Below are 24,866 nucleotides of genomic sequence, written 5' to 3' on the forward strand. Positions count from 1 at the left end.
CTGAGGATTACAGTAACGTATGCACGTAACACAAGGGGGCGTGACAGTATCAGGGGCGGAGCCAGAGGGGGGGCCGGGGTGGCACTGGCCAACCCTGGAACCTGATTGGCCACCCTAGGTGCCACCCTAGTTGATTGACAGTTCACTGCATGTTTTGTTGAAAGCGCGATTTATGCTCTCGCACTCCCTGTTAACGCACGAAGCAATCATGCCCCCCCCCCCCCGTCAACAACCCCGTCCGCCCGCAACCCAAAAATCCCCCCCCCCTCCCGTCAACAATCCTGTCCGCCAACCCAAACTCCGCCAACCCAAACCCCCCGTCAACAATCCCGTCTGCCCGCAACCCAAAAATCCCCCCCCCCCCTCCCGTCAACAATCCTGTCCGCCAACCCAAACTCCCCCCCCTCCCGTCAACTATTCTGGTAAGTATTTATTTTTCTTACAGTAAAGTATTCCTTTATTATGCCCGGTATATGGACCCCCCTATAAAGCCTTGGACACCCTCTGGCCACCCCTTGTATAATAATTTTCTGTAACATGCACGTGTGATGTGTGACAGGTAGACCTGTACCTGCCCAGCAGGGGAACACTGCTACTATCTGCAGACGGCAAGAGAACCCAGGCTTTGGTCCCGGCCTCCCAGCACACTCCGGCTCCGACCTCCACTGTCTGGAGGGCAAGAGGGCTTCAGCACTACATATCACTGGGCTCACCTGTAACTATGCTTATATGTATATTATATGTAATAACACAGAGCAGTCCCCCTAAAGCCCTCCCCCGGCACAGCAGTGGTAGAGATTAGACGCCCCTGCTCTGGTGAATCCCTTTTATGGTGTAGTCAATAAACACCTCCAAGTGGACAGAGTTCTTCATAATAGTTTGCCAATGTAAAGAGATATAGATATAGAGAGCGAGAGAGCGAGAGATAGATAGATATTTAAAGAAAACAAAGTCAAGCATCACCTTCAAAGCTATTCTGAGCAGACCATGCTCAATTTAAAATAACCAAAAACCCTGACTTATCCCTCCGAGTCTAATTAGGGAGATACAAATAACCTGTTAACCAGAAGGAAATATCACAAGACCAGCGTTGCATGCATCTCCACAAAACAAAATTCACAATTAATCTTGCTTTGTTGTAACATCAATCAACAGTGTTAACTGTGTACGTCTGAACTGTACTTCCAGAGTGGGAACTGTAAACCCCAACGAACAGAACCACAAGAACAACTGAATGCACCACACTTGCAACAGACAGAAATGACTAATCAGCCGTTCCAACAGTGAGTGCGGAGAACACAACCTTCATGGTTAGACATCCGTGTATTTGAACCCAGTATGCCTCACAGCTACGATGTCACAGGTGCAGTACAACAGCCCACGGTTTCATTGCTGTCCGCTGGCCTCTTCTTTCCTCAGCCCTCTGTGTCTGTGGTGGAGAGGCTTGAGTGGCAGGGGAACATCAGGGCTTATAATGCTTTTTTACTAGTGACCATGATGCTGTTCAAATCATTTTCAAAAGCAGTGGCTTCTCAGGTACACGCACATCTCCATAACAATAACCTCTACGAACAGTTCCAGTCTGGATTTCGCCCACGTCACAGCACAGAAACAGCCCTCCTCAAAATCACAAATGACCTCCTGATGGCAGCTGACTCCGGACTATTATCCATCCTCATCCTCCTCGATCTGAGTGCGGCCTTCGACACCATCTCCCACACAACTCTCCTTGACAGATTAGCATCTATTGGTATCTCCGACACACCCCTGGACTGGTTCAAATCGTATCTCTCTGGCCGCACACAGTTCATTCAGTTGAAAACCTTCACATCCCAACCATCACCCGTCTCCTCTGGTGTTCCCCAAGGCTCTGTACTTGGCCCCATCCTCTTCATTATCTATCTCCTCCCCCTTGGTCAGATCTTCCGTAAATTCAGTATCCATTTCCACTGCTATGCGGACGACACCCAGCTCTACCTTTCTTCTAAACCCACCTCCACCTTCCCGCCCTCCTCCCTCTGTGACTGTTTACAAGAAATCAAAACCTGGTTCTCTTCCAATTTCCTGAAACTCAACAGCGATAAAACAGAGGTTCTCCTCATTGGCTCTAAATCCACTCTTACTAACACTCAAAGTTTCACTGTCCCCATCGATAACTCCTCTGTCTGCCCCTCCCTCCAGGTTAAGAGTCTGGGTGTTGTCCTTGACAGTACTCTCTCATTCCAAACCCACATCAATAACATTACCCGGTCAGCCTATTTTCATCTACGCAACATCAACCGTCTCCGTCCATCCCTCACTCCCAACTCCACTGCCATCCTGGTCCACGCTTTGGTCACATCCCGCCTGGACTATTGTAACTCCCTTCTCTTTGGTCTCCCCCACAAGTTCACCCACAAACTCCAACTGGTTCAGAACTCTGCTGCCCGCATCATCACCAGGATCCCATCCATCAATCACATCACACCTGTTCTGCAACAGCTTCACTGGCTTCCGGTCCAATCCCGCATCAACTTCAAAATTCTGCTCCACACCTACAAGGCCATCCATAACCTCTCTCCCCCATACCTCTCTGACCTCCTCCACATCAACACCCCTTCCCGGACACTCAGATCTGCCTCATCCATCAGCCTCACTGTGCCTCCTGCCCGTCTCACCACCATGGGGGCCAGAGCCTTCAGCCGCTCTGCCCCCCATCTCTGGAACCCCCTCCCCCCCAGCATCAGGAACATTGACTCATTCTCCACATTCAAATCCCACCTGAAAACCCACCTTTTTAAACAGGCCTACTCCCTCTAAACTCTCGTTGCCCCCCCCCCCCCCCCCCCGCATCTTTCATTTTTGAAGATCGCAGAGTTGTTTTTTTTTTTTAGTGATTTAGTATTTACTTCTTGTTGTTATTCTTATTTTTCTCTGCTTTGTAAGGTGACCTTGAGTGCCCTGAAAGGCGCCCCCAAATAAAATGTATTATTATTATTATTATTATTTTGCTCATTTTATAAGCTGTGCTCTACAAATTGTTGGTCATTTTTGGTTGGTCAGCTTTAATAGATCACTCAGCACACTCAGTAATATTATATCATATATATGCAAGTTAAAGTTGATCTCAGAACACATTCTTCTGATTTTGAGTCTAGCCTTTTCGTCAACTGCACCAGTAGATGGCAGTAGTTTTGCGATTCGGTTATGTTCCCTTTCTCTAAAAACAAGTTTGTGAGAGAGAGAGAGAGAGAGAGAGAGAGAGAGAGAGAGAGCAAAGTTTGATATTTTTTGCTATATATATATATATATTGATATTTTTTTATATAAGTTTGATATTAGTCTTGCTTTGGTGTATTGTGTAGTTATCTGCTGAGAGGACTTGAAAGCACTTCGACTTTGAAATAAAAACAATCAGTTTGTCATGCATGTGAGGCTGTCAGCATATTGGTGCATATACCACCGTGATCCTCTGACCCATTGTCATGCATTTAATTTCCAATCATTTGCGCCCTCTGTCACTACTGCCACAAATCCTCTTTCAGAAAGAAATACATTTGATGTATTTAAATACATAACTTTTTTTTGTAAACACTGATTGCTAGGATTACGTAAGATTCTCTCCCCAAGGGAATCAAGCCATTTGGGTTTTGCATTTCTCATTTACAAAAACTCCCCGATGTTTGAGTCCGAAGGTATCAGTGAGGTTCACTATTAAAAGCCAGCCACAGAACACACAGTCCATACTAAAATCCTCCATTCTCTGACCAACATTCAACCCTGTTCCCCAGCCATCATGGTAGGCTGTTTTATCATTACCTACATAGATAGGTTATCAATAATACTAATAAGATGAGTATGTTTTTTGGCACATTTTCTAATGCTGTGTATATTGTCATTGGATAAATACAAATTATGTCTACCTGCCTGTTACTATCATGTTCTTCTCTTCCACTTAGAGATTTCTGGATGTAGCTTCAGTGGTGTGCGCCCTCGCAGCAGTGCTAGATGCCTCCTGCATGAGAAAGCTTCTGAAACCAGGTAAACGTGTGGAGACAGATAAACAAGCACTTTGAAATGTGTACACGTTAGAAACTAGGTTGTGATCATTTTGAGTTGATGTCTTGTTCACCCTGTAGGAATAACTGGGTGTAAGGATACCGTGGACCACACGTGGCATACCGTAGGATCCAGCTGGAGAAACAGCGCATGCATGGACTGTGATTGTGGTGGATGCTGCATAAGGTAAGTTTCACTTTCACCGTCAATTCCATGCTACTTTGTGAAACACTACCTCCTAATTTCTATTGAGTCATTTGTCATTGCAGATACTCCATTCCTCAAAGCTTTCCTGATGACTGTGTGTCTGAGTTCGATTCCACTGCTTGTGTATATAAAGTACACAAGAAGAATGACACTTCAGTAGCATGCTCCATCTTCATCTCTTTAACATAGTAATCAAGCAGATTAGTTGGTTGCATACGTACGTCTGGTTATGTACAGTGTGCTTTAAAAAGTTTGAACTGGGCTCGAACAGTTCTACTTGAGTCATAAGTAAAATAAATAAAGATTTAGTAAATAAATGTAAAGTCTGTTCATGGGACTTTTATCATGCAACATTAAAACCTGTTTATTTGACTGTGCCATTTGTTGTTTTCTCTTCAAAATGATGTGATGTTCTGAAGGTGTGTTTGTGGTCCCATCTTTGCTCTCATTATAGACCACTACATCATGAAAGGCTTTTTCTAGACCAAGAAGATCAATTAAATGTAGCATGTACAATACTTTGGCTGGAACGGCATCCAGACTCCAGTCTGTTTGTTCAAACTGATGCTGAAGAGTCTGGCAGAACTTAAAACGTCCTCACTGTGGGTTTCACATGTTGGATGAGGGGAGTGGGAACGACCGGTGGGGAAGGGGGACGGCTTTGAATACATCAGCCCTGTTGGCAGTGTTGTGCATGAACTAGTTCAAACAAACTAGTTAATTGAACAAGTTCATTTTTCTATGAACTGTGAACTGAACTTAACATATTTTTAACGAAAGAACTTGAACTTGAACTAGATCCGATTTTGTGACATTCTGAATTGATGCTTAATGGAGAGGATTCCTTTTAAAAGATAAGCACAGAATACTCATTCTCAGTTTTTCTTTGGTTCCTAAACAAACTGTTAATGAACATGAACTAGTTCAAAACTGAATTGGTGAACTATGAACGTGAATTTATTCATTTTCTATAGTATATATATAGTATATATAGTTAATGTGAAGTGTGAACTTGCACAACACTGCCTGTTTGTGTGAACATGGTCCAAATTCTTGTCTCCTCTCATAGGGAAGGAGACATGTTGATGACATTTGGAGAGTATAGTGTTCAAGTTGGAGTGGTTGTGGCCACCCACAACAATAAAGGCCGTCTTCAGCAGTCAAGTTTGTTTGCTAATGGCAGCAGGCCGTTCTTCATTGTAAGCTTAGCATTAGCATCTGGGGGGGATTTAAGCTGCAGGGATGTAGGTAGATGTAAGAACACAACCTTTATGGTTAGACATTCGTGTGTCTGAACCCAGTGTGCCGCTCAGCTACGATGTCACGGGTGCAGTACAACAGCCCACGGTTCCATTGCTGTCCGCTGGCCTCTTCTTTCCTCAGCCCTCTGTGTCTGTGGTGGAGAGGCCTTTTTACTAGTCATTTTTTTGGTCATTTTGCTCATTTTATATGCTGTGCTCTACAAATTGTTGGTCATTAATAGATCACTCAGCACACTCAGTAATAATGCTAGTTAAAGTTGATCTCAGAACAGATTCTTCTGATTTTGAGTCTAGCCTTTTCGTTAACTGCACCAGTAGATGGCAGTAGTTTTTGCGATTCGGATATGTTCCCTTTCGCTAAAAAGAAGTTTAGAAGTGAGAAGGAGGGAGGGAGAGAGAGAGAGAGAGAGAGAGAGAGAGAGAGAGAGAGAGAGAGAGAGAGAGAGAGAGAGAGAGTTGGATATTAGTCTTGCTTTGGTTTATTGTGCAGTTCTCTGCTGAGAGGACTCGAACGCACTTCGACTTTGAAATAAAAACAATCCGTTTTTCATGCATGTGAGGCTGTCAGCATATTGGTGCATATACCGCCGTGATACTCGGACCCATTGTCATGCATTTAATTTCCAATCATTTGCGCCCACATTTAGTCCGTGGAAATCAGAAGAGTGCATCTTTACAAGGGATTATTCTTTTATTTTTTGTTGCAACTTGAGGACTGCGCCTCCACTCTGAATGGGGACCAGTCCGACCGGGATGATGTGCTGGGGCAGCTGGGGCAGCGGGTCGTGGTCGCCAGTGTTGTTGTTTGGCGCCGTGCTCCTGGTTCTTACTGCTGGAAATAACATTAACCAGGACGTATCACCCTCATGCATCGGAGGGTTTGACCTTTACTTTGTTTTGGACAAGTGAGTCGGTTCACGCACTCACGCACGCACGCACGCAGTCCGGATGATAACTAATTAATAAAATTAATTTGGCTTGATCACTGAAAACACTCGAGTCCCTAATGTTTTCAATATAAGTTATTGGTTATCAGAAGCAATTACATTTGAAATGTAAATAACGCATTTGTCTGTGTGTGTGTGCGTGTGTGTGTGTGTGTGTGTGTGTGTGTGTGTGTGTGTGTGTGTGTGTGTGCGTGCGTGCGTGCGTGCGTGCGTGTGTGTGTGTGTGTGAGAGAGATATGAATGATGACCTGGATGCATAATAACTTTGCTGCTTTGTTTGAAGTTCATCATAGAGGGTGCTTGAGGGTGAATATGTATATTTATTCCTTCTAATAGACTACTTTTATCCCGGTTTGCGTCAAATCTGAAATGTAAAGCCTGCTGTTTTGTTTAATTCATTTGATGCAAAATCGAGGTGTGAGTTTCATGATTCATGTACATTTGTAGTCTCTTATTTGGCGTGAAATTAGCTGATGTCATTTCCACATGCGCCACATATTAACAGCTATAATGTTAATTAGTTATTTTTGTCACACACAACTAACTTATCTACACTTTATGAACACTGATTGGACACCTTGCACATTTTTTTTTCTTCTGCAAATGCTTCTCCCATCTGCTTTTTTGTGGTGACCCCTTCACTTCATGTGAGCCCACTGTCCAGATCTTCCCTCACTCTCTAGGCCCTCACTGTCCGCTTCTACGCTCGCTCTCCCTCTCTCTCTCCTTCAGTCTCTCTCTCTCTCTCAACTTCAGTCTCTCTCTCGCTCCCTCCCTCTCTCTCTCTCTCTCTCTCTCTCTCTCTCTCTCTCTCTCTCTCTCTCTCTCTCTCTCTCTCTCTCTCTCTCTCTCTCTCTCTCTCTCTCTCTCTCTCTCTCTCTCTCTCTCTCTCTCTCTCTCTCTCCATCAGCTCCAGATGTTCCAGCTCCTCAGCCTTTTTGGCCTGGCCTGCGTTTGCTGGGACTTGTGTCATGGAAACAGTGGGGAGGAGGTGTCTAGGGAGAGGTGATGGGGAGGAGTGAGCGGGGGATTATACAACAACCTGAAGTCTTGGAAGAACTGTACTATTTACTCTGATTTTATAGGTGGCCCTTTAACTCCACAGCTCTGAAAACAATACCTTTTGACTTAACAACTAAAGTCAGACTATCTAGTGAGGACTTGTGGACTCTGCAGTCATTCGCTGGTGGAGAGACTCCAGAGCCATGCAGCCTTCCTCCTGGTCCGTGGGCGTGCAGATGCAGGCAGAGCGGTCCTCGTGTTAGAGAGCAGAGCAGCGGCGGGCCGGCATGATGAGGGTTAATTCATCCACTCACGATGAGGTCATTGCCAGAGAGTTGTGAAAACGCAGATAGGGATCTGAGAAAGCAAAGCTACGACGTCACTCTTTCCCCCCCGCGTGGAATTGCTGTGCTGTGAGAAAATCTCGCACGCATTCTGTCGGTTTCGACGATGCCAAAGACTCATTGTGCTACGCTGGCCTTGGGCTGTGAGGAGAGGGAGGACAAGTGATGGAATGAAAATGAGCAGAGAACGAGTGCGCTGCCAAATAAAGAACATCATGATGTTGGATTGCTCATTCTAGGAACCATGAGGCCGGCCTTCTGTATCCATAGAAATTCATATTTTAACTTATTTTCTGTCGGCTGTTCAGATCTGTTTTACAGAATGTGACGTATTTTAGTCGTTCCCTTGTCGTTTGTGTAGATCTGGGAGTGTACAGAATCACTGGACTGAGATCTATCACTTTGTAGAGCATCTCGCTCACAAGTTCATCAGGTAAGAAACATTGCTCCACCTATCTCTCTTAATAATAATAATAATAATCTCAAACACAAGCATGAACACATGCCTTCTGAATGAGCTCATCTTTAACTGCGTCTCACTTCATCTCAGCCCACAGCTGCGGATGTCTTTCATTGTGTTCTCCACCGAGGGGAGGACCCTCATGAGACTGACTGAGGACAGGTGGGTGGTGCTCATCCACTGCTTACTGTGAAGTCAATAAGAAGATGCTTTCATCCAAAGGGACGTGCACTGAATTCAGATACAGGTCATTAAGGCGCAGGTATAGGTAAGCTATACCTGCTCCTAGGTAAGGCACTTAGCTATACCTGCTCCTTACCTTTACCTGCTCCCAGGCAAGGCACTTAGCTATACCTGCTCCTTACCTTTACCTGCTCCTAGGTAAGGCACTTGCTTATACCACTGCTCTAGGAGGCCTACAGGACATTTGGAATCAAACCCAACACTTTTTTGACTGTGAGTCGGACAACCTTGCTGCTATACTTTCCTGCCCCTAATTTGCTTGGGGTAACATGTGTATCATCAAGATGGATGATGGCAATTAAGTCCAAAATGTTAAATAAATGATAATCGTCAGGAAAATCAAACCTGAATCGAACCCTTTTTTTTATCTTCAGTCTTGACCAGCACCCGAACACTTGAATTTCTCACACATTGCAGCGTGGACTGCATATGTGTCTGATCACTGCCAAGGCGAGAGGGAAAATATAAAACACCTTTGATTGTTTATGGCTTCCCTGCCATCGCCCTGAACAAAAAGCATATTTTTATCGGTTTTGGCAGCCGAGAGAGAATATTTTATTAACTTTCGTCTGTTGCATGATCTCAGAAACGCTGAACATGTGGGACAGTTTATTAATGTTTTTTATGAAGGCATCTGTTAGACTCAGATTTGATCCACTGGACTGATGACCAGGGCTCTGTGTGGAAGTGGTCGTGCTAATAGCGCCTCTCTGTGATTGGCTCAGGGAGCGCATCCGCATGGGACTGGAGGAACTCCAGCGGGTCCTTCCTGGAGGTGACACCTTCATGCACGAGGGCATCCAGAGGGTGAGACGTCACTCTCTGCCTGGGCCACACTGGGAAGGCTCTTCTACTGGATGTTCTGGACCAGAGTGTCCTCTGGTCCTAACAGATAGCGTGTTTCTGACTTCTAACTTCGCTTCCATCCACAGGCCAGTGAGCAGATCTACTACGGGAACGCAGAAGGTGCGTAGCCCGGGGCTTTTATTTTTTTGTCATTACCAATCGTGTTTATGGCCATAGCCGTCCAGCAGTTGATTTATGAAAATACATACATACAAAATAAAAAGTGTGTGACCCGAGTGCTCTGGGCCTCCCTACAGGCTACCGCTCTGCCAGCGTGATCATCGCCCTCACAGACGGAGAGCTGCACGAGGACCTGTTCTTCTATGCTGAGAGAGAGGTGAAAGGGAGAGAGCGTGAGAGAGAGAGAGCGAGAGAGAGAGAGAGAGAGAGAGAGAGAGAGAGAGAGAGAGAGAGAGAGAGCTGGGAGAGAGAGAGCTGAGAGAGAGAGAGCGAGGACGGGATTAGCTCAGGAGGTAGAGTGGGTTGGCTCGTAACCGCAAGGTTGGTGGTTCGATCCCTGGCTCCTCCTAGCTGAGTGTCGTGGTGTCCCTGAGCAAGACGCCTCACCCTTCTTGCTCCTGGCTGTTGCCCAGCGTGGTTGACTCTGCCGTGAATGTCAGTCAATATTGAAAAGCGCTTTGGATAAAAGCACTATATAAATGAGGACCATTTACCATAGGAGAGAGCTGAGAGTGAGAGAGCGAGGAGATATGCGAGGGACCCAACAAGGGTAGATACAAACAATGGGATGAAGAAATGATGCAATCTGTGCCCAGGTCAGGAGATTGCAAGTCTTCAGTTTTTTTTTTTACCTTCCCAAAAGATAAATAATGTGCGCACTCTGCTTCACTGCTTTGATCCCGGGTTAGTCCTGGGGTCCAAGTTACCTCCCCACTGCAGGCAGATGTGTGGAGGAGGAGAACACTCCTCTGCACATCTGCATTTGGCACCTATGGTTATATATGAGTTCAACCATCCAGAGAGTGGAAACAGCTTCTCCAGCTTCAGGCGGCAAGTTCAGAAGCTCTGCTGTAGATCCGTCCTGTAGCATACCGAGCCCATCATCATGCCTTCCAACCAGTAGCGGTTCTACATTGAATTACGCCCCGGGCGAGACCCCACTCCGTGTGCCCCCCCCCCCGACGCAGAGTTGTTGACGGGGGTGGGGGTATTATCGATTCGCCCGTGCCTAAAACCGCCACTGCTTCAAACTTATTCATATTCAACCCTTTATGCATTTTTTTTATGAAGTTCAATTGTCAAAAGGGACCTCTCAAAGTAAACAATATGGAGATTAATTGGATGAAGAAGAAATTGAATCGCTTAGATTTCCGACAATTAAAACAACATTTCCTTATGGACTAACAATGGTGACCTGTCATTTAACATCCAACCAGCGCTGGCCACCTACAGGCCGTTAGATTAACTACACCTTACGCCTGCTAGTGGAACACACCAACGACTAGACGGCCCTTCTGCCTGGGCGGCTGACAACACTCAACCCCAGACCCCACCGTAGTTAACACTCAATCCCATCAGAAAACTGAAATCACTTTCCAGTACACAATTTGGCCAGTGTTGTTTTTTACTTCCAGTAAGTGATTTGGCAGTAAACAACACCATTTAACAACAACAATAACAACAACAAAAACCACCCACAACAGCGACCACCTCCACCCACACCTCCTCCACTGTGCTATTGCCCAACCTGTCTGCGGGGGGGCCATCCAGACCCAGGCTCCAGGGGCGAGGCAGGGACTGCCGTGTCTGGGAAGGTATAATGGAGGCCAGGCGTTGAACCTCTTCTTCCTGTCTGCTCTCCAGGCTAACCGCTCCCGCAGCCTGGGCGCCTCCGTCTACTGCGTGGGGGTCAAGGACTTCAACGAGACCCAGGTGGGTGGCTCCTGCTCCTCACACACCGCGCACCAGGAGTCAAACCTGTATACCCACACACACACACACACACACAGCTACCATTGCTACGTTCAAGGCATTGAACCTGCATGCAGTGCTCACCTGATGAGTTTGCTGTTGGTGCCCCTTCAGCTGGCCAACATCGCTGATAGCAAAGACCACGTGTTCCCCGTCAACGACGGCTTTGAGGCCCTGCAGGACGTCATCGACTCGGTGAGCGGTTCAGACCCCCTCTCTGTCCTTCTATGGACAGACAGTATGTCGGATGTAACACTTTTTTTTAACAAAACAGACCTTAGCTAGCAAACCAGATGTGTTGGTGAGGCGGAGCTAGACCATCCATGGACCTACTGTTTGTTTTGAGGAAGTTAATGATCAGGGTCAAAGAGCAGAACCCTGGTTAGCAAAACCCTGAAAGCTGTTTTATAGGTTTTTCACAGGGCAGCTGTTTAGAATTAGTGTCTTCAACGGGGCTTTTTAAACACACACAACAACAACAGCTACTGGGAAATCAAACACAGAAGACTCCATATATAACAAGCAAACGTAGCAAAAGAGTACTAAATAAATAGTAATAACTTAATAATGTTTGTTCACTTTGGCTTCAGACTGGTCACTGGGGATAATGATTATAACTACAATAATGATATGTGATATGATAATAATAATAATAATATAATCCCAAATGTATATATAATCCCCCAATTTCCCTAAACTAAACTTAATTCTCCCTGATCTGCTTCTCCACATAAGATTCTGAAAAAGTCCTGCATTGAGATCCTGGCTGCCGAACCTTCTAGTATCTGTGCTGGAGGTAAGGACAGCTATCCAGAACCCCTCCATCCACCTTAAACCCCTGTTCTACCCTAGACACAGCATCCATCAAGACACCTGCTGCTTCATCTACCCTACAGGATCTAGCTCTGGCCCCAAGATCCACGACAACACAGGACACACCTCCGTCTGTCACTATCATACAGCCATACCCTACTGTGTCTGTCGCTATCATACAGCAATACCATACTGTGATATTTAAGATTATCGTTTGATACGCTCCAGGACGACTTCTACTAGCACTTTATATTAGGTATGCACCTTTCTGTTTCATTGCTTCTCAACTCTTAACCTCCAGATCAAATACCCTGCTTTCATTTACATTTAGGGCATTTAGCAGACGCTTTTATCCAAAGCGACGTACAATAAGTACATTTGTCATAAGAAGCTTTCCTCTGAAGGTGATAAGTACAGGTGATCATGTGATGTGGCTCTAGGAACCGCTAGGCGTGGAATGACGTTCCACGCCATGTTGTTCTTCTCCTTCCTCCACGGCCAGAGTCTTTCCAAGTGGTGGTCCGAGGAAATGGGTTCCTCCACGCCCGGAACGTGGACAAGGTTCTGTGTAGCTACCGGATCAACGACACCCTGACTAAGAGTGAGTGGCATCAAAGCAAAGATCAAAGTCTAGGAATGAGTGTGGTGACTTATTATTCTGAGCAGATGGTACAAATGGATTTGAGTTGACAGCCAAACTGAAACAGTTAGAAGATCTTTCATCTCAGCTGGAGACTGTTGTCGTTCTTCCTGTTTGTGGAAATCTCTCCCCAAGGTGAACGATCACAGAGCTGCCCGCAGCGCCCTAAGTGAATAAGTAGCCGCTGTGTTGTGTCTGTTTCCGCCACGGCTGTTTTCACGTTAAACACCAAGTAGGTGGGGTTACAGAGCCAGAAGGAATAGAGGAAAACGTTCCTCACACGAGGCAGGAGGGCAAGCGTCCTTACTATGATCTTCCCCAGTATACCTAATGGTTTCTACCATGCAGACCATAATACCAGTGGCCGAGGAACGTGCTGTTTTAGCAAAAAAAGATAAATGTATTCCCCCGGCAACGCTATGAGGCGGCGGAGCCAACAGGCGTCAGAGAGAGGACTCGGCCAATGCTCCTGTTATTGATCCCTGCTGTGGAAAGCCTTTAGATGGCGCAGAGGCTTTGCACACCATTTTATTTAATGCTCTCTCTATTGTCCACTGGTGCTGTACTGATCCCATCACCATTACGACAGCTAAATGGTTCCCTGTAACCGCCTATTGGCCAACATTCAAATCACATCAAGGGACGGCATGGAATCAATTGTGGTGAGATGCCGTTGACGTCAGTGCCATTATCTCTTCAGAGATCGCTCCTTCAGATAGCCCATCCTCCCCCCCCCCCTCTCCTGGAGCCTGTTGCCTTCGCTCGTTGCAAAGGACAAACATGGCGATGAAAGCAATGAGGTCACAGATCTCCTCGGGTACGCGTACACTCTGATCTGTGAGGTCAGCCTCTGGGTGGAAGCTGCTCGTGGTGGGCTCCGTTTCACAGTCTATTGCAGACTTCCTCTCCTCCCTCCTCCTTAAGCACAGTGAAACAGAGGGTAAAGGAAGGAGTCACTGTGTTGTAGGTACATGTGTTGAGCAGCTGAATCCGTGTCTGAGCCCGTGTCTCCAGGAAGAACGGCAGCAGGCTGAGACGCTGAAATGTGGCAGAGATTTTATACAGAGGATTCCCTACCGTAGAGCCATGTGGCTAGGTGTTTACAATCAAAATCATCTGACATATCATGATCCTTTCCTCTTAAGATACCTGCTTCATCAAAGCTAATGTCTCTCCTGTGCGCTTCATATGGAAAGACACACCCCAGTCAGCCGGCCTTTTAGCAGTGCGTTTTATACAGTAAGAGGAGGCTGAGGCACGTGTCCATAAAACCTGACCTTCTAGGAGGCTCCAGGAGTAAACACACTCAGAAAACAGTGTGCCATGATCACGGGCGTCTGCCCAGCTTCCATCTTCTCCTGGAGGAGATTAAACGCTGCAAACAGGATCCCCATGGAGATCCGCCTCAGCATTAATTACTCGTACTTTCTTTATAGGTACTGGCGCTGTGTGGTTAAACCCTCCTCCCTCCTCTCTCCCCCTCCTCCTCCTCTCCTCTCTCCTTAAGTATGCCTTCTTTCCTCCGGAGGCCTTGTTTTGTAAATGGTGCCGGGCCAATTCAGAGCAGCAGGTAGCCTGATGTATGGATACCTTAGCCGTGTTTGTACTGGCGGAGGTCTCTCATGGTGGCGGTGGTGGACCCTCCACCCTGCAGGGTGTTCCTGGAGCGTTCCTGCAGCTCCCATGTTGATGTCCTCAGTGGTCGGCAATGCTCTGCCTCCGCCAGGACAAACAACTGGACTCTGATCTGTGCTGCTCCGAGCCAGCTGGACGACAGTCCTCCAAAAACAAAGAGCTATGGGAGATTGTGGACGCCGGTATGATGGGGTTTGAAACTATCAAGCACTTTTCTGTTAAAAAGTGTTGGTGGATAGTGAAGCATCCATGAACACCTTTCATTTCAGTCGGCCAGCGTCAATCCACTCACTTAAGATCTTTGAAGTGGATCGGTCAAGGATTCTTTAATCTATAATTATCATCAAGTTTTGAATTTAATCAGCCATGAAAAGCCACGATAAGCCGACTGTATAATTACTCAAAGTTTGTGGCCACAACTCCGCCTGGAGTAGCATCAGAGGAGAGGGTGGTGGACTGACCCTTTCCCCTTCCTCCTCTCCAGTGGAGAAGCCTTTGATTGTGGAAGATACGTATCTTCTCTGCCCTGCGCCAGTCCTCCAAGACGAAGGAATGTAAGTTGAGCATTCAAATAAGCGTTCACTTTATGCAGCCCGATCTTTCTCCCGGCGTCTTTATGTCTCAGCAACAACAAACCTTCAGGATGGAGTTGATGTAAAACATGAAGGAGGAACATGAGCCCCTCTTCGTCCCTCTCTTGCAGGGCGGCCAACCTCTACGTCAGCATGAACGAGGGCCTCAGCTTCATCTCCAGCTCCGTCACCATCACCACCGTGGGCTGTGTGAGTTCACTGGGGCCACAACACATTGTACTTAGCATCGTTTAGCATCTTAAGATGCTAAGATGCTAAATGATGAGCTAGGTCTCCATACTGTGGTACTGGTCCGTGGGCAGTGGTGGGGAGATGATGATGATGATGATGATGATGATGATGATGATGATGACCGTTCTATCACAGTCAGATGGGACCCTCCTGGCCGTCGCTCTGCTCATCATGATGCTGCTGCTGCTGCTGCTTCTGCTGTGGTGGTTCTGGCCTCTCTGCTGCACCGTGGTGGGTTGAGTACACTGGGAAGGGTTTAGCACACTGGGAAGGTTTTAGTAGACTGGGAAGGTTTTAGTAGACTGGGAAGGGTGAATGATTACACTGGGAAGGGTGGATGTATACACTGGGAAGTGTTTTGTACACTGGGATGGGTGTATGTATATATTGTGATGGGTTTAATACACTGGGAAGGGTTGGTACACTGTCGGGGTTGATGTATTCACTGTGGAGGGTTAATGTGCAAACACACACACACACACACACACACACACACACACATAAAACCATGCCTTTGTTCTCGCATATGAATTGATGTTTAACATTAATACACAGACAGGCTGCAGCCTAATTAAACCTCAGATAATGGGCAGTGGCGAACTTAGCCCTTTGGGGGCTCCAGGCAAGGGTGACAAAAATTGTTGACCTGGGGGAGTGTTCGATTGCAGGTGAACAGGATTGTTGACGGGGGCGGGGGGGCGTAGCGAAGTTGCATGATGATTGCTTTGTGCGTTAACAGGGAGACCGTCAATGCGTGAGTAATTGGAAATCCCGGCGCTGCTATTATGACAGGATTTTTATAAAAACAATATAAAGAGGGCATTTTGGGGGCCCCAAAAGGCCGTCTATGGGGCCTGGGGCTCCAGGCAAGTGCCTGGTTTGCCTAACAGTACGGTCCGCCCCTGATAATGGGATAATGTCTTTAGCAGCTTTTGTTTTGTCTTGCCAACACCCCCCAGTCGGGCACCTTGCTAACCAAAACAACATTCCCCTGGTGGGAAGGCGAGGTTAGGAATGGATCCTCTGTGTGTCTTTGACCTCTTTGACTGGCAGACAGACTTGCCTACACAGAGGTCAAGGCCACCAGGTGAATACGTGCCCCAGTAATGACGCTGCTGTTGGAATAATATAGGTCACAGCTGGTGACCTCGGTGACCCCAGAGGTCACGTTTTCCCCACAACATATTGACCGATGAACACTAGAGAAGTGGCAGCAGCACTGCTGTTATATTTGATCCTTCTCTGACCAGGAGTACAGAACATCACTTCCCTGAACAAGGTTTAACTAAGTACTCCTGATTGTGTTTTGCCAATCTCCAGCTGCACCAAACTCACTAGAAATGGAAAATGGGGGACGTCTCTGCAACAAATCCACCGCAAAAAATCGGAACATCCATTTCAATTTACCAGAAGGTTCCCTCTGATCCGTCCATCCTTGACTGAATGTGAATCTCCTCATGGTAATGAAGAGATTCATTGTCTCATTACAAACCTCCTTTTACAGCATTGGAAAGAGAAACGGCGAGTGCGGCCAGAGAAAGAGCAGCTTTCTGTTTTTTACAACATGGCAGTGCCTCTCTTTTTCTCTCACTTCACTTCCCTTTATTTTCCCCGTAACCGGGCGCTATTTCGGAAAGTGACGCTACAGTTACCATGGCAATCTAGTTTGGCCTCCAAGCTTCGGAGCGCCAAAAGGGGGAAAATCAGCGTCCCAATCAGGTCCTTTTTCCACCGACAAAAGTAAAGAGACTTATGCCTGCTGTCTTTGGAGGAAAACACTGATAGTTCACCCAGTGACATGAAGTAAATACAGGACTACCAGTAACAAGCACCTCCATTCTCTCATTCTATCCTTCTATCCTCTACGTTTAAAACTAAACTGCAACTCAAGCACGACTATTGACTGCTTTTGTCCACTGCGAGAAACAGTGTTTTTGTGCCTGTTGCTCTCTCCCTCTCCTCCTGACTTTCTGAGGTCCTTCATTATACGGAGGAAGGACAACATCCTGGATGTGTTGGGATGGGAAATAACTTTGTCACACACATTTTGAGATCTACAAAACTCAAATCTGGAATGTAATGACATTGCTTGCCGGTTTGAACCCTGGATCCTGCGTTCTCCTCACGCTGTAAACCTTGTTTTTCAGATCATCCACGAGCCCCCCCCTCCCGTCTCTGAAGAGAGTTCGGTGAGCAGCGCTTTCATCTCACATCCACATGGGTTTGAATTCTGGGGTAAAAATAACAACAACAAGGAGTCATTTCTATAACGTTGGGAAATCAGGACACCACTGAGAAGGGAGTGCGCCTTCAGGAATGTTTTTCTGTTGAAATAGCTGTTTGATTTCCCGTAGCAATTATTTCAAAACAGTTACAAATGTTTAAGCTAATTAAATAAAGGGTAGTTGCGTCGGTTGGATGGCTCTCGGTTGGTAGCCCGTGTGGAATAGATTAACCCAGCTTAATGGTTTCAACATGGTTTTTAATAAGCACTTCCTCAAAACTGAAATAAATATTGACAAAAACAAACTGAACCGAAACAAGCAGAGAACACCTATGGGAGGGATCAGAAGACAGATTTAGAGGTGTTGGTTCCACCAGTCGGGCTTTGTGATCGGTGTTAAACATCACTATGCTACCTTTGTACTGCAGCTATTAGCTACTTTCATTTCTAAAGAATAAAAGCAGCCCATCCATGATGCAATCACTCCAGGCGTTCTTTCTCTACTAACCGGTTTATTCTGCTCCAGCGTGGAATTTCTTTTAGCGATAACTGTGGCTACAGCTCGAGCCACTAGAGGATGCTACAGGGAAAACGTACATAGTGCAGGTTTAACATGGAGCTGTTCAGTCCTTCATGGAATGAACCAGAATTCTTCCCCACAGGACGATGAGGACTTTGACACGCCCAAAAAGAAGTGGCCAACCGTGGACGCCTCGTACTATGGGGGCAGGGGGGTGGGCGGGATCAAAAGAATGGAGGTGAGCATTGTTTTTATTAAAGTATGGCTTTACTTCAGCACCTTGTGCTATCAAACTAAGTTTAAAGTTCACTCAATATTCACCCTGTAAATTGTCTGAACCATGTTGGCAAAAGATGAACTATTGATGAATAGTTCATCTTTTGCCAACACGGTTCATAAATAAAGTGATATAAATTTCAAATTTCCAGTGCTTGGCTACCCATTGCTGGCATGCATACACAACAGCTCTGTCTGTGAGAATATGTCTTTGTTTCCTTTTCCAGGTCCGCTGGGGGGAGAAGGGCTCCACTGAGGAGGGGGCAAAGCTGGAAAAGGCCAAAAACGCCAAAGTGAAGATGCCTGCGCAGGAGTACGACCTTCCTCCCACTCGGGTTCTGAACAACGGCATGCGGAAACCCTCCGGCCCACGCAAGTGGTACTCCCCCATCAAGGTGCACGCCTCCCCCAGCGATGGGCAACACGTCCGGGTTCTGCACATTCACAGCAGACGCTGGATCCAAAGCAACTTAAAACGGTTCATACACACATTTAAACACTGACGGTGGAGTCAACCACGCAAGACAACAGCCAGCCCGTCGGGAGCAGTTAGGGTTAGTTTTCTTGCTCAGGGACACCTCGAGGCAGGGATCGAACTAGCAAACTGAGTTTAGGCCTGCCTGAGGGGGCCATCCGGTGGGACGAAGCCCCCCCATACATGAATACACAAATAAATTACTCATAAATAATAAAAATGCGCACTAAAAAAAGATGAATGAGCAACTTTATGCTCATTTAAAGGGCCACCCTTTACTGCAAATACATTCCACAAGATTGCATGTCCATAGAATCCCAAAGAGCTACTAATGTGCACCATCCATACATCCTGGATGGGGCCATGCTAGCGAATGGGAAGGTGTTATTGTGATGTTGCAGTGAGGGCAGTATCAGCCCTGGTCAGGTAACAAACCAAGGTGACTGCTAGCACGCAGCTCCCACTCCCCGGGCCAGGAGGAGGTTAAAGGGAACTGTTCCAACTGGTCTTCCCTGCCAGCTAACAGAAAGCAGACCTGTCTACACTGACCTCCAGGAGAGCACAACTGCAGAGCCAGCAGTTTTCTTGCAAGGAAACTGATTTATTTTCTGCCCCTCTTCTCAAAGCTTTATGCCTTACACAATACAAAATCTGTTCATTCATTAATAATTAAATGTGCTAAATAAGCTTCTAGGAAAAACCTAGGAGGGCGGGTTGTGTGTGTGTGTGTGTGTGTGTGTGTGTGTGTGTGTGTGTGTGTGTCTCATGTGCAGTGATCACCTGACCTGTTGTGTCCTATAACTTGTAATAATTTGTATATGAAGCATGCTTCTTGGGTTTCGTACTATATTATTTTCAATGGTTATTTTTTTCATAGGGCAAATTGGATGCGCTTTGGGTGTTATTAAGAAGAGGCTACGACCGCGTGTCTGTGATGAGACCACACCCAGGGGACAAGGTGAGATGATAAAACTGCACCAATGAAAGCACTGGAGGCAAACTGTAATCTTTGACTGTTGTTGAATGTTTTTACTTGGCTTTGTTTAGGATTTGGCAACATTTTCAATTAGCGTATAAAGATCAACAGCTGTGACCATTTAAGCACGAGGACAAATCTTGTGGTTTGTTTTTTTCTTGTGGTTAGCTTTCATCAGAGTCTTGCAAAGGGACTTTTTCCTCAATGCTCATGTGTAGAAAGTCAGAAGCAAAAAGTGGTTTCACTGTTAATGAGCTAACGGGACACTCTAGGGTTGACAGGGCCTCGAAACCGCCCTGGTCAGTGAGGGTTTATGTTGAAATGTATTTCTCCGCAGGATCAATTATTTCAAAAACATTTGAACATTTTTCAGTTAATTAAACCTTGTTGGAGGTTACGCCAACGTTTCCAATTAGCCTGAGAACGAGGAGCAGCTGTGAGCCGTGAAGTATGCGTTGAACCTGGATGCAGAGGAGACATGTGGTTGGTGGGTTGCTTTTAGTAGCGATACCACGCCAGGCTACAGAAACCCCAAGTCTGGGGAAGCCATTAAGATAGCACACATATTACTCTCCTCAGTGGTGAAGTCTTCTTGAGTCGGAACAACAGCCTGGCTCGCTCTTGACAGCTCAGACTCAGGCAGGATTTACAAGTGCTGAGCGTTGAAATGCTTTGTACAGTACGTAACCACAGCGCAAGTGTGTTACCCAAGGAGACAGCTATCATGTGTCATACGAAACAGTCATGGGTAGCAAGTACAGTACAATTGAGAGGTGAATTTATTTTTTAAACAAATCGTATTTGTATTGCCAAAGCATTTTTTGTTGATTGACTGCATATAATGTCAATGGGAATGTGTGTCCAAAGATGGATGGAGAATGTTAAATGCTTAAGGGATAATTAGTTTAATTGTATAAACAATCTTGACAGATCCTTCAGTCTGCAGCCATTTAGAAGAGCTCAGCAAACATTTTCTGCAGAGCGTTTGCAGCGCTCCTTGCTACTCTTGTCCTCGTGTATTTCAAATAATGAGGAAACAAAGTGTTTTTCAAATAAAGATAAGAAAGTCTGAAGTAATTGTTTTAAACATGATTGAGAAAGTTGAAAGAATATATTTCTTTAAGATTGAAAGTTTGATTGAAGTTTCAAGTTTCTTTGAAAAGCATATAGTGTACGATGCCTGGCTGTTAAGGAGGTCTGTGGAACAAAGCAAGCATTGAAACACAATATATTGTTCATTTTGTGTGTGAAAAGCACAGAACTTTCATTAGGCTCGCTCCATAAGCTCTGCCAACTCCTCCTTCTATTTAACATGCGTGGCAGAGTGTGGTGTTCTGTCCATAAAACCCTACTTGTCTGTGGTGATTAGTGGTAAAAATGCTTTTCTAATGGCACTTAGGAATCCCTGCTTAAAGCCTTAAGGTCCCCTTACCTCAGGGCAGGAGACAGGAGTTAGGAGGGAGGTCTGGATAGATGGTTCTCTAGATTCTAAATTCTTGTCCATTGTTCTGCAGTTTAAGAGCAGCCACTCAGAATAATATGGGATTTCTATGGTTCATTTTTAAAGGCAGGGTAGTCAATTTATTTAGAAACACTTTTTGTAGGTCTGTCATAAGCCCGTTCAATAATTTCTTAGAGCTGTCTGAAGGTTTTGTAGAGTCTTGGCGTTGACGCTTATCTACCTAGCAGATTTATGGTGTGCTCGAGATGCATCGTACACTACCTGCACGAGTTGCAAAGTGGGAAATCTCCCAGCTTTCTTGCAGCATTTCACCAAGGAACGCCCCCTTCTGGTCATAATATAACCTGTGCCACTCGAGCTCCTGAGAGTCCACAGAGTTTAGCGAGGTTAACCGTACGACTCGACAAACAAAAATGGCTGCGCCTGTAATGAGATGTATTTTCTTTGTATTTGTACCATGTTGGCCGTTTTTTGTTGTCGATTTTAAATGCTCTTACACACTTGATAACATAGCTGCTTTAATCCGGTTACCAAATTATGCATTGCACGGTCTTGCTGTGTGTTCAATACATGTAAAGTTCTGTTATTTGTTTTCGAGCTGGTTTGCTAAAGAGGCTAACAATAACAATGACTAGCCAATGACTGTTCTTCCCCAACTCTTCATGTAGCGATGCCCCACAAAGACAAACGTGCACGCTAAAAGCGCACCATAAGCTTGAACCATAAGCTTGAACCATAAGCTTGCGCTCATCCCAGCTTAGAATAGTGGCATGAATACAGTGCTGGCGTATTCCCAGCGTTACACATCATTAAAGCCATGAATCAGAATCCAGCATGCGAGCCGGTCTTGCAGACTGTGGCCCTGCCCCTATAGTGCACAGTATATAATATACATACACCTGGACAATAGACAGGGGTCATCATGGAAACATCTGGTCTCATCATCAAGCGGCACAATCTGTAACAGCCTTCCAGGTCCCAGTATCTCCAGGGGTACCTCCCAGGTCCTGGTCCCTCCAGGTCTAGATCTCTCCAGGTCCTGGTCTCTCCAGGTCCAGGTGTACCTCAGGTCCCTGTACTCCTCAGGTCCCGGTACCCCTCAAGTCCTGGTCTCCCCAGGTCCTGGTATCTCCAGGTCCTGGTCTCTCCAGGTCCTGGTCTCCCCAGGCACCTTAAGGTTTACTTTGTCTTCACTTCACTGTGTTTTCAGTATTCTGCCCCCCACCCCATACACACACATGGACAGTTGAGAGGCTGTACATTGCTCACAATGTGAGCAATGTGAGACGTCTTTCTGACGTCTGTGGTGGACCCTTGAGTTTAGTCGGTGTAAAAACTGTATGGGTTCATAGACGACTTTGAAAGACTTTAGCCCAAAGCGCTTGGAGCACACGTTCAGCTCCATGTTTGTAGCGCAACCATAAACATACAACCAAACTGTTTTTCGTAAAGAGTGTAAACATAGCAGGGCTGTTTCCTTTAACTTTGTTTAGGAATCAAGTCCAGTTTGGAAATGAAAATTCAAATCCATTATGTTGTCTTCTATCACCACACGGCTGTGTGTTTTGGGCTTTGAGCCCATGACCCTCGTCGTGGATAAACCAAAACAAAATAAGAGAGGTGAAGGAGGCCCAAGTGTCTGTCGTAAAGCCCCCCCCGTCTCTTCCCGTCAGGACGAGGGGAGCCAGGTACAGAGGGGTTTACAGTTTCAGGGATCTGCTTGAAGTCAGCTCAGTAAACAAGGTCCATCTCAGGGGCTAAGGCACGTGGAAGACCCTCAGACTGAGGTCATTCGTTAACACTGTTCTTTTTCCACACTGACTTCATTCTTGAAGGCAAGATAATGCTTTAAACCTCAGTCAATTTCTCCCATACCCTCTCACCCTTCTCCTGATGTGTGTGTGTGTGTGTGTGTGTGTGTGTGTCTGTGCGTGTCTTTGTGTAATTCCAGGGCCGCTGCATCAACTTCAGCCGGATCAAGTCCAACCCTCTTCCCCGCTACCCGCACCACACCCAGCACCCGTCTCCCACCTACAGCCCCCCCTCAGACTGCAGCCCGCCCGCCCCCCAGGGCACCCTCCCCCCCACCCCCAAGCTGCCCTCGCCCTCCTGCTCCCCCTCGTTCTCCTTCTCCCCCCTGCCCCCCATGCCGCCCCCGAGCTCCTCCCCGCCACCTACCCCCACCACCCCGCCCCCCCCAAGCTCCGCCCCCCCACCTCCACCCACCACCCCTCCCCCTAGCCTCGCCCTTCCTCCCCTGGCTCTGAACATTCCAGCACCCCCGCCGGCCCCCCCTAGCCCACCCCCGCCCGCCTCCCCCGCCGGCGCCCTGCCCCCCATGCCCCAGGGACCTCCCCCTGTAAGAGCTCCGCCCCCGGACCGCCCTCCGCCCCGCCCCACCCTGTAGGGCTCCAGCGGTGGGGACGCCACCACAGGAAACAGCTGGGTGACCCCCGGCGTTGCCGTCAGCCCGCGGCGGCTCCTGATTTCACCGGCTAGTGCGAACCTGCGTGCGGTTCGAGCTAACGGAAAAACATTATTTTGATGTCCGGCTCTCTGGGATTGGACGCGCTAGAAGCTAGCACAACTCTTTTTTTGTCTATCTGTTTACAGGGACATGTGTACACGTTTAGCCCAGCAGTGTGATTGTTGCCACGCTTGACGGACAGACAGAGAGGCGGCCAAAGGGGGTTAGCTCATGCACAGGAGGCCAGGTGTGCTGAGCAACATCTGCCCTGGCCTTCAGAGCTCCAACAGGCCCGTGGTCCTTCTCCACACGAGCACAGGAACGCTACAAGAGGTTGATGTTCCCAAAGTACATCTGGCAGTATGTTGATAATGTTCGGTGTTGCCTGATAAGAATCAAAATGGGTGAGCAGTCTGTTGCTGCAAATATTCCAGAACATCTAACATCTAAAAAGGGATTATTCAGAGGAATCTTTATATAGTGCCTTACCAAAGTTTTATTATTTGCATGTAATAGCATTGAAGTTTAAGTTTTTTTATAAGCAACTCTTCATTGTTTCCAAAATTTGTTGTAGTTTCTTGTTTTGTTGGTTAGTATTAGTATTAGTTTGTGTCAGATGGATCACCTTTTTGAAGTTGGAGAATGAATAAAAGGCAAATGAACATGTATAGCAAGCGTATCCAGGAAGCGGTTGAACACTAAAGGCTTGGTTATGGTTCCACGTCGACGCAACACAAGGGGGTTTACAGACCCATTACGTCCTTGCGGACCCTCCTTGCGTCCACCGCAAGGGCCTGACGTGTGCCTCCCAAAATCTTTAACATTGCGTTGAGGTGAAGCAGCAGCAAGGGCTGTGACTGCTCCGCTCACCTGACTGCTAAAACCCGACGCAGAACCAAAACAGGTTCATGACTGCGTCGAAGCATCTGCATGGTCAGTGCGTTGCGTCAACGTGGAACCATAACCAAGCCTTAAAGCTGACGATGACTTGCTACATGATGTACTTGTGCACATTCAAGTAAAATCATATCATTCATTTAGGCACTTAGCTGTTGAAATGACTCTCATAAACCAGGGCAGGGGTCACTGGGAATTCTGGCACATTGGTTGGACTCGTACTGGGACCCACTAACAGGCTGGGTCCCAACCCTGATTCTAAAGCGATCAACAATCCAGGCGAAGATTTGTTGAGAAGAATTTCATGTTCCCAAATCAGAAGGGGCTTTAGCCTAAGTGATTTGGATGAAACCATATGTATGCAGTGCGAGGAACG

At 46.7% G+C, this 24,866-nt stretch overlaps 1 protein-coding gene and 1 pseudogene across 2 annotated transcripts; both read left to right on the plus strand.

Moving 5' to 3' along the window:
- The first annotated feature begins 3,658 nt into the window (after positions 1-3,658).
- Positions 3,659-4,616, plus strand: LOC311343128 (annotated as a pseudogene). Its single transcript, XR_014684136.1, has 4 exons — positions 3,659-3,778; positions 3,939-4,020; positions 4,119-4,224; positions 4,308-4,616. The product of XR_014684136.1 is annotated as an uncharacterized misc_RNA (transcript).
- Positions 4,617-6,239: 1,623 nt separating this feature from the next.
- Positions 6,240-23,533, plus strand: antxr1a (ANTXR cell adhesion molecule 1a; the record flags this gene model as incomplete). Its single annotated transcript, XM_084467990.1, has 18 exons — positions 6,240-6,412; positions 8,162-8,233; positions 8,351-8,422; positions 9,229-9,310; positions 9,436-9,469; positions 9,607-9,686; positions 11,174-11,242; positions 11,396-11,476; positions 12,017-12,077; positions 12,597-12,695; positions 14,854-14,923; positions 15,073-15,151; positions 15,329-15,424; positions 17,341-17,382; positions 18,080-18,175; positions 18,441-18,608; positions 19,566-19,646; positions 23,078-23,533. 18 exons carry the CDS (start codon positions 6,240-6,242, stop codon positions 23,531-23,533), a joined length of 1,911 nt encoding a protein of 636 aa, XP_084324116.1.
- Positions 23,534-24,866: the final 1,333 nt, after the last annotated feature.

This window comes from Micromesistius poutassou, assembly GCF_964030765.1.
Source record: "Micromesistius poutassou genome assembly, chromosome: 5".
NCBI classification, from domain to species: Eukaryota; Metazoa; Chordata; class Actinopteri; order Gadiformes; family Gadidae; genus Micromesistius; species Micromesistius poutassou.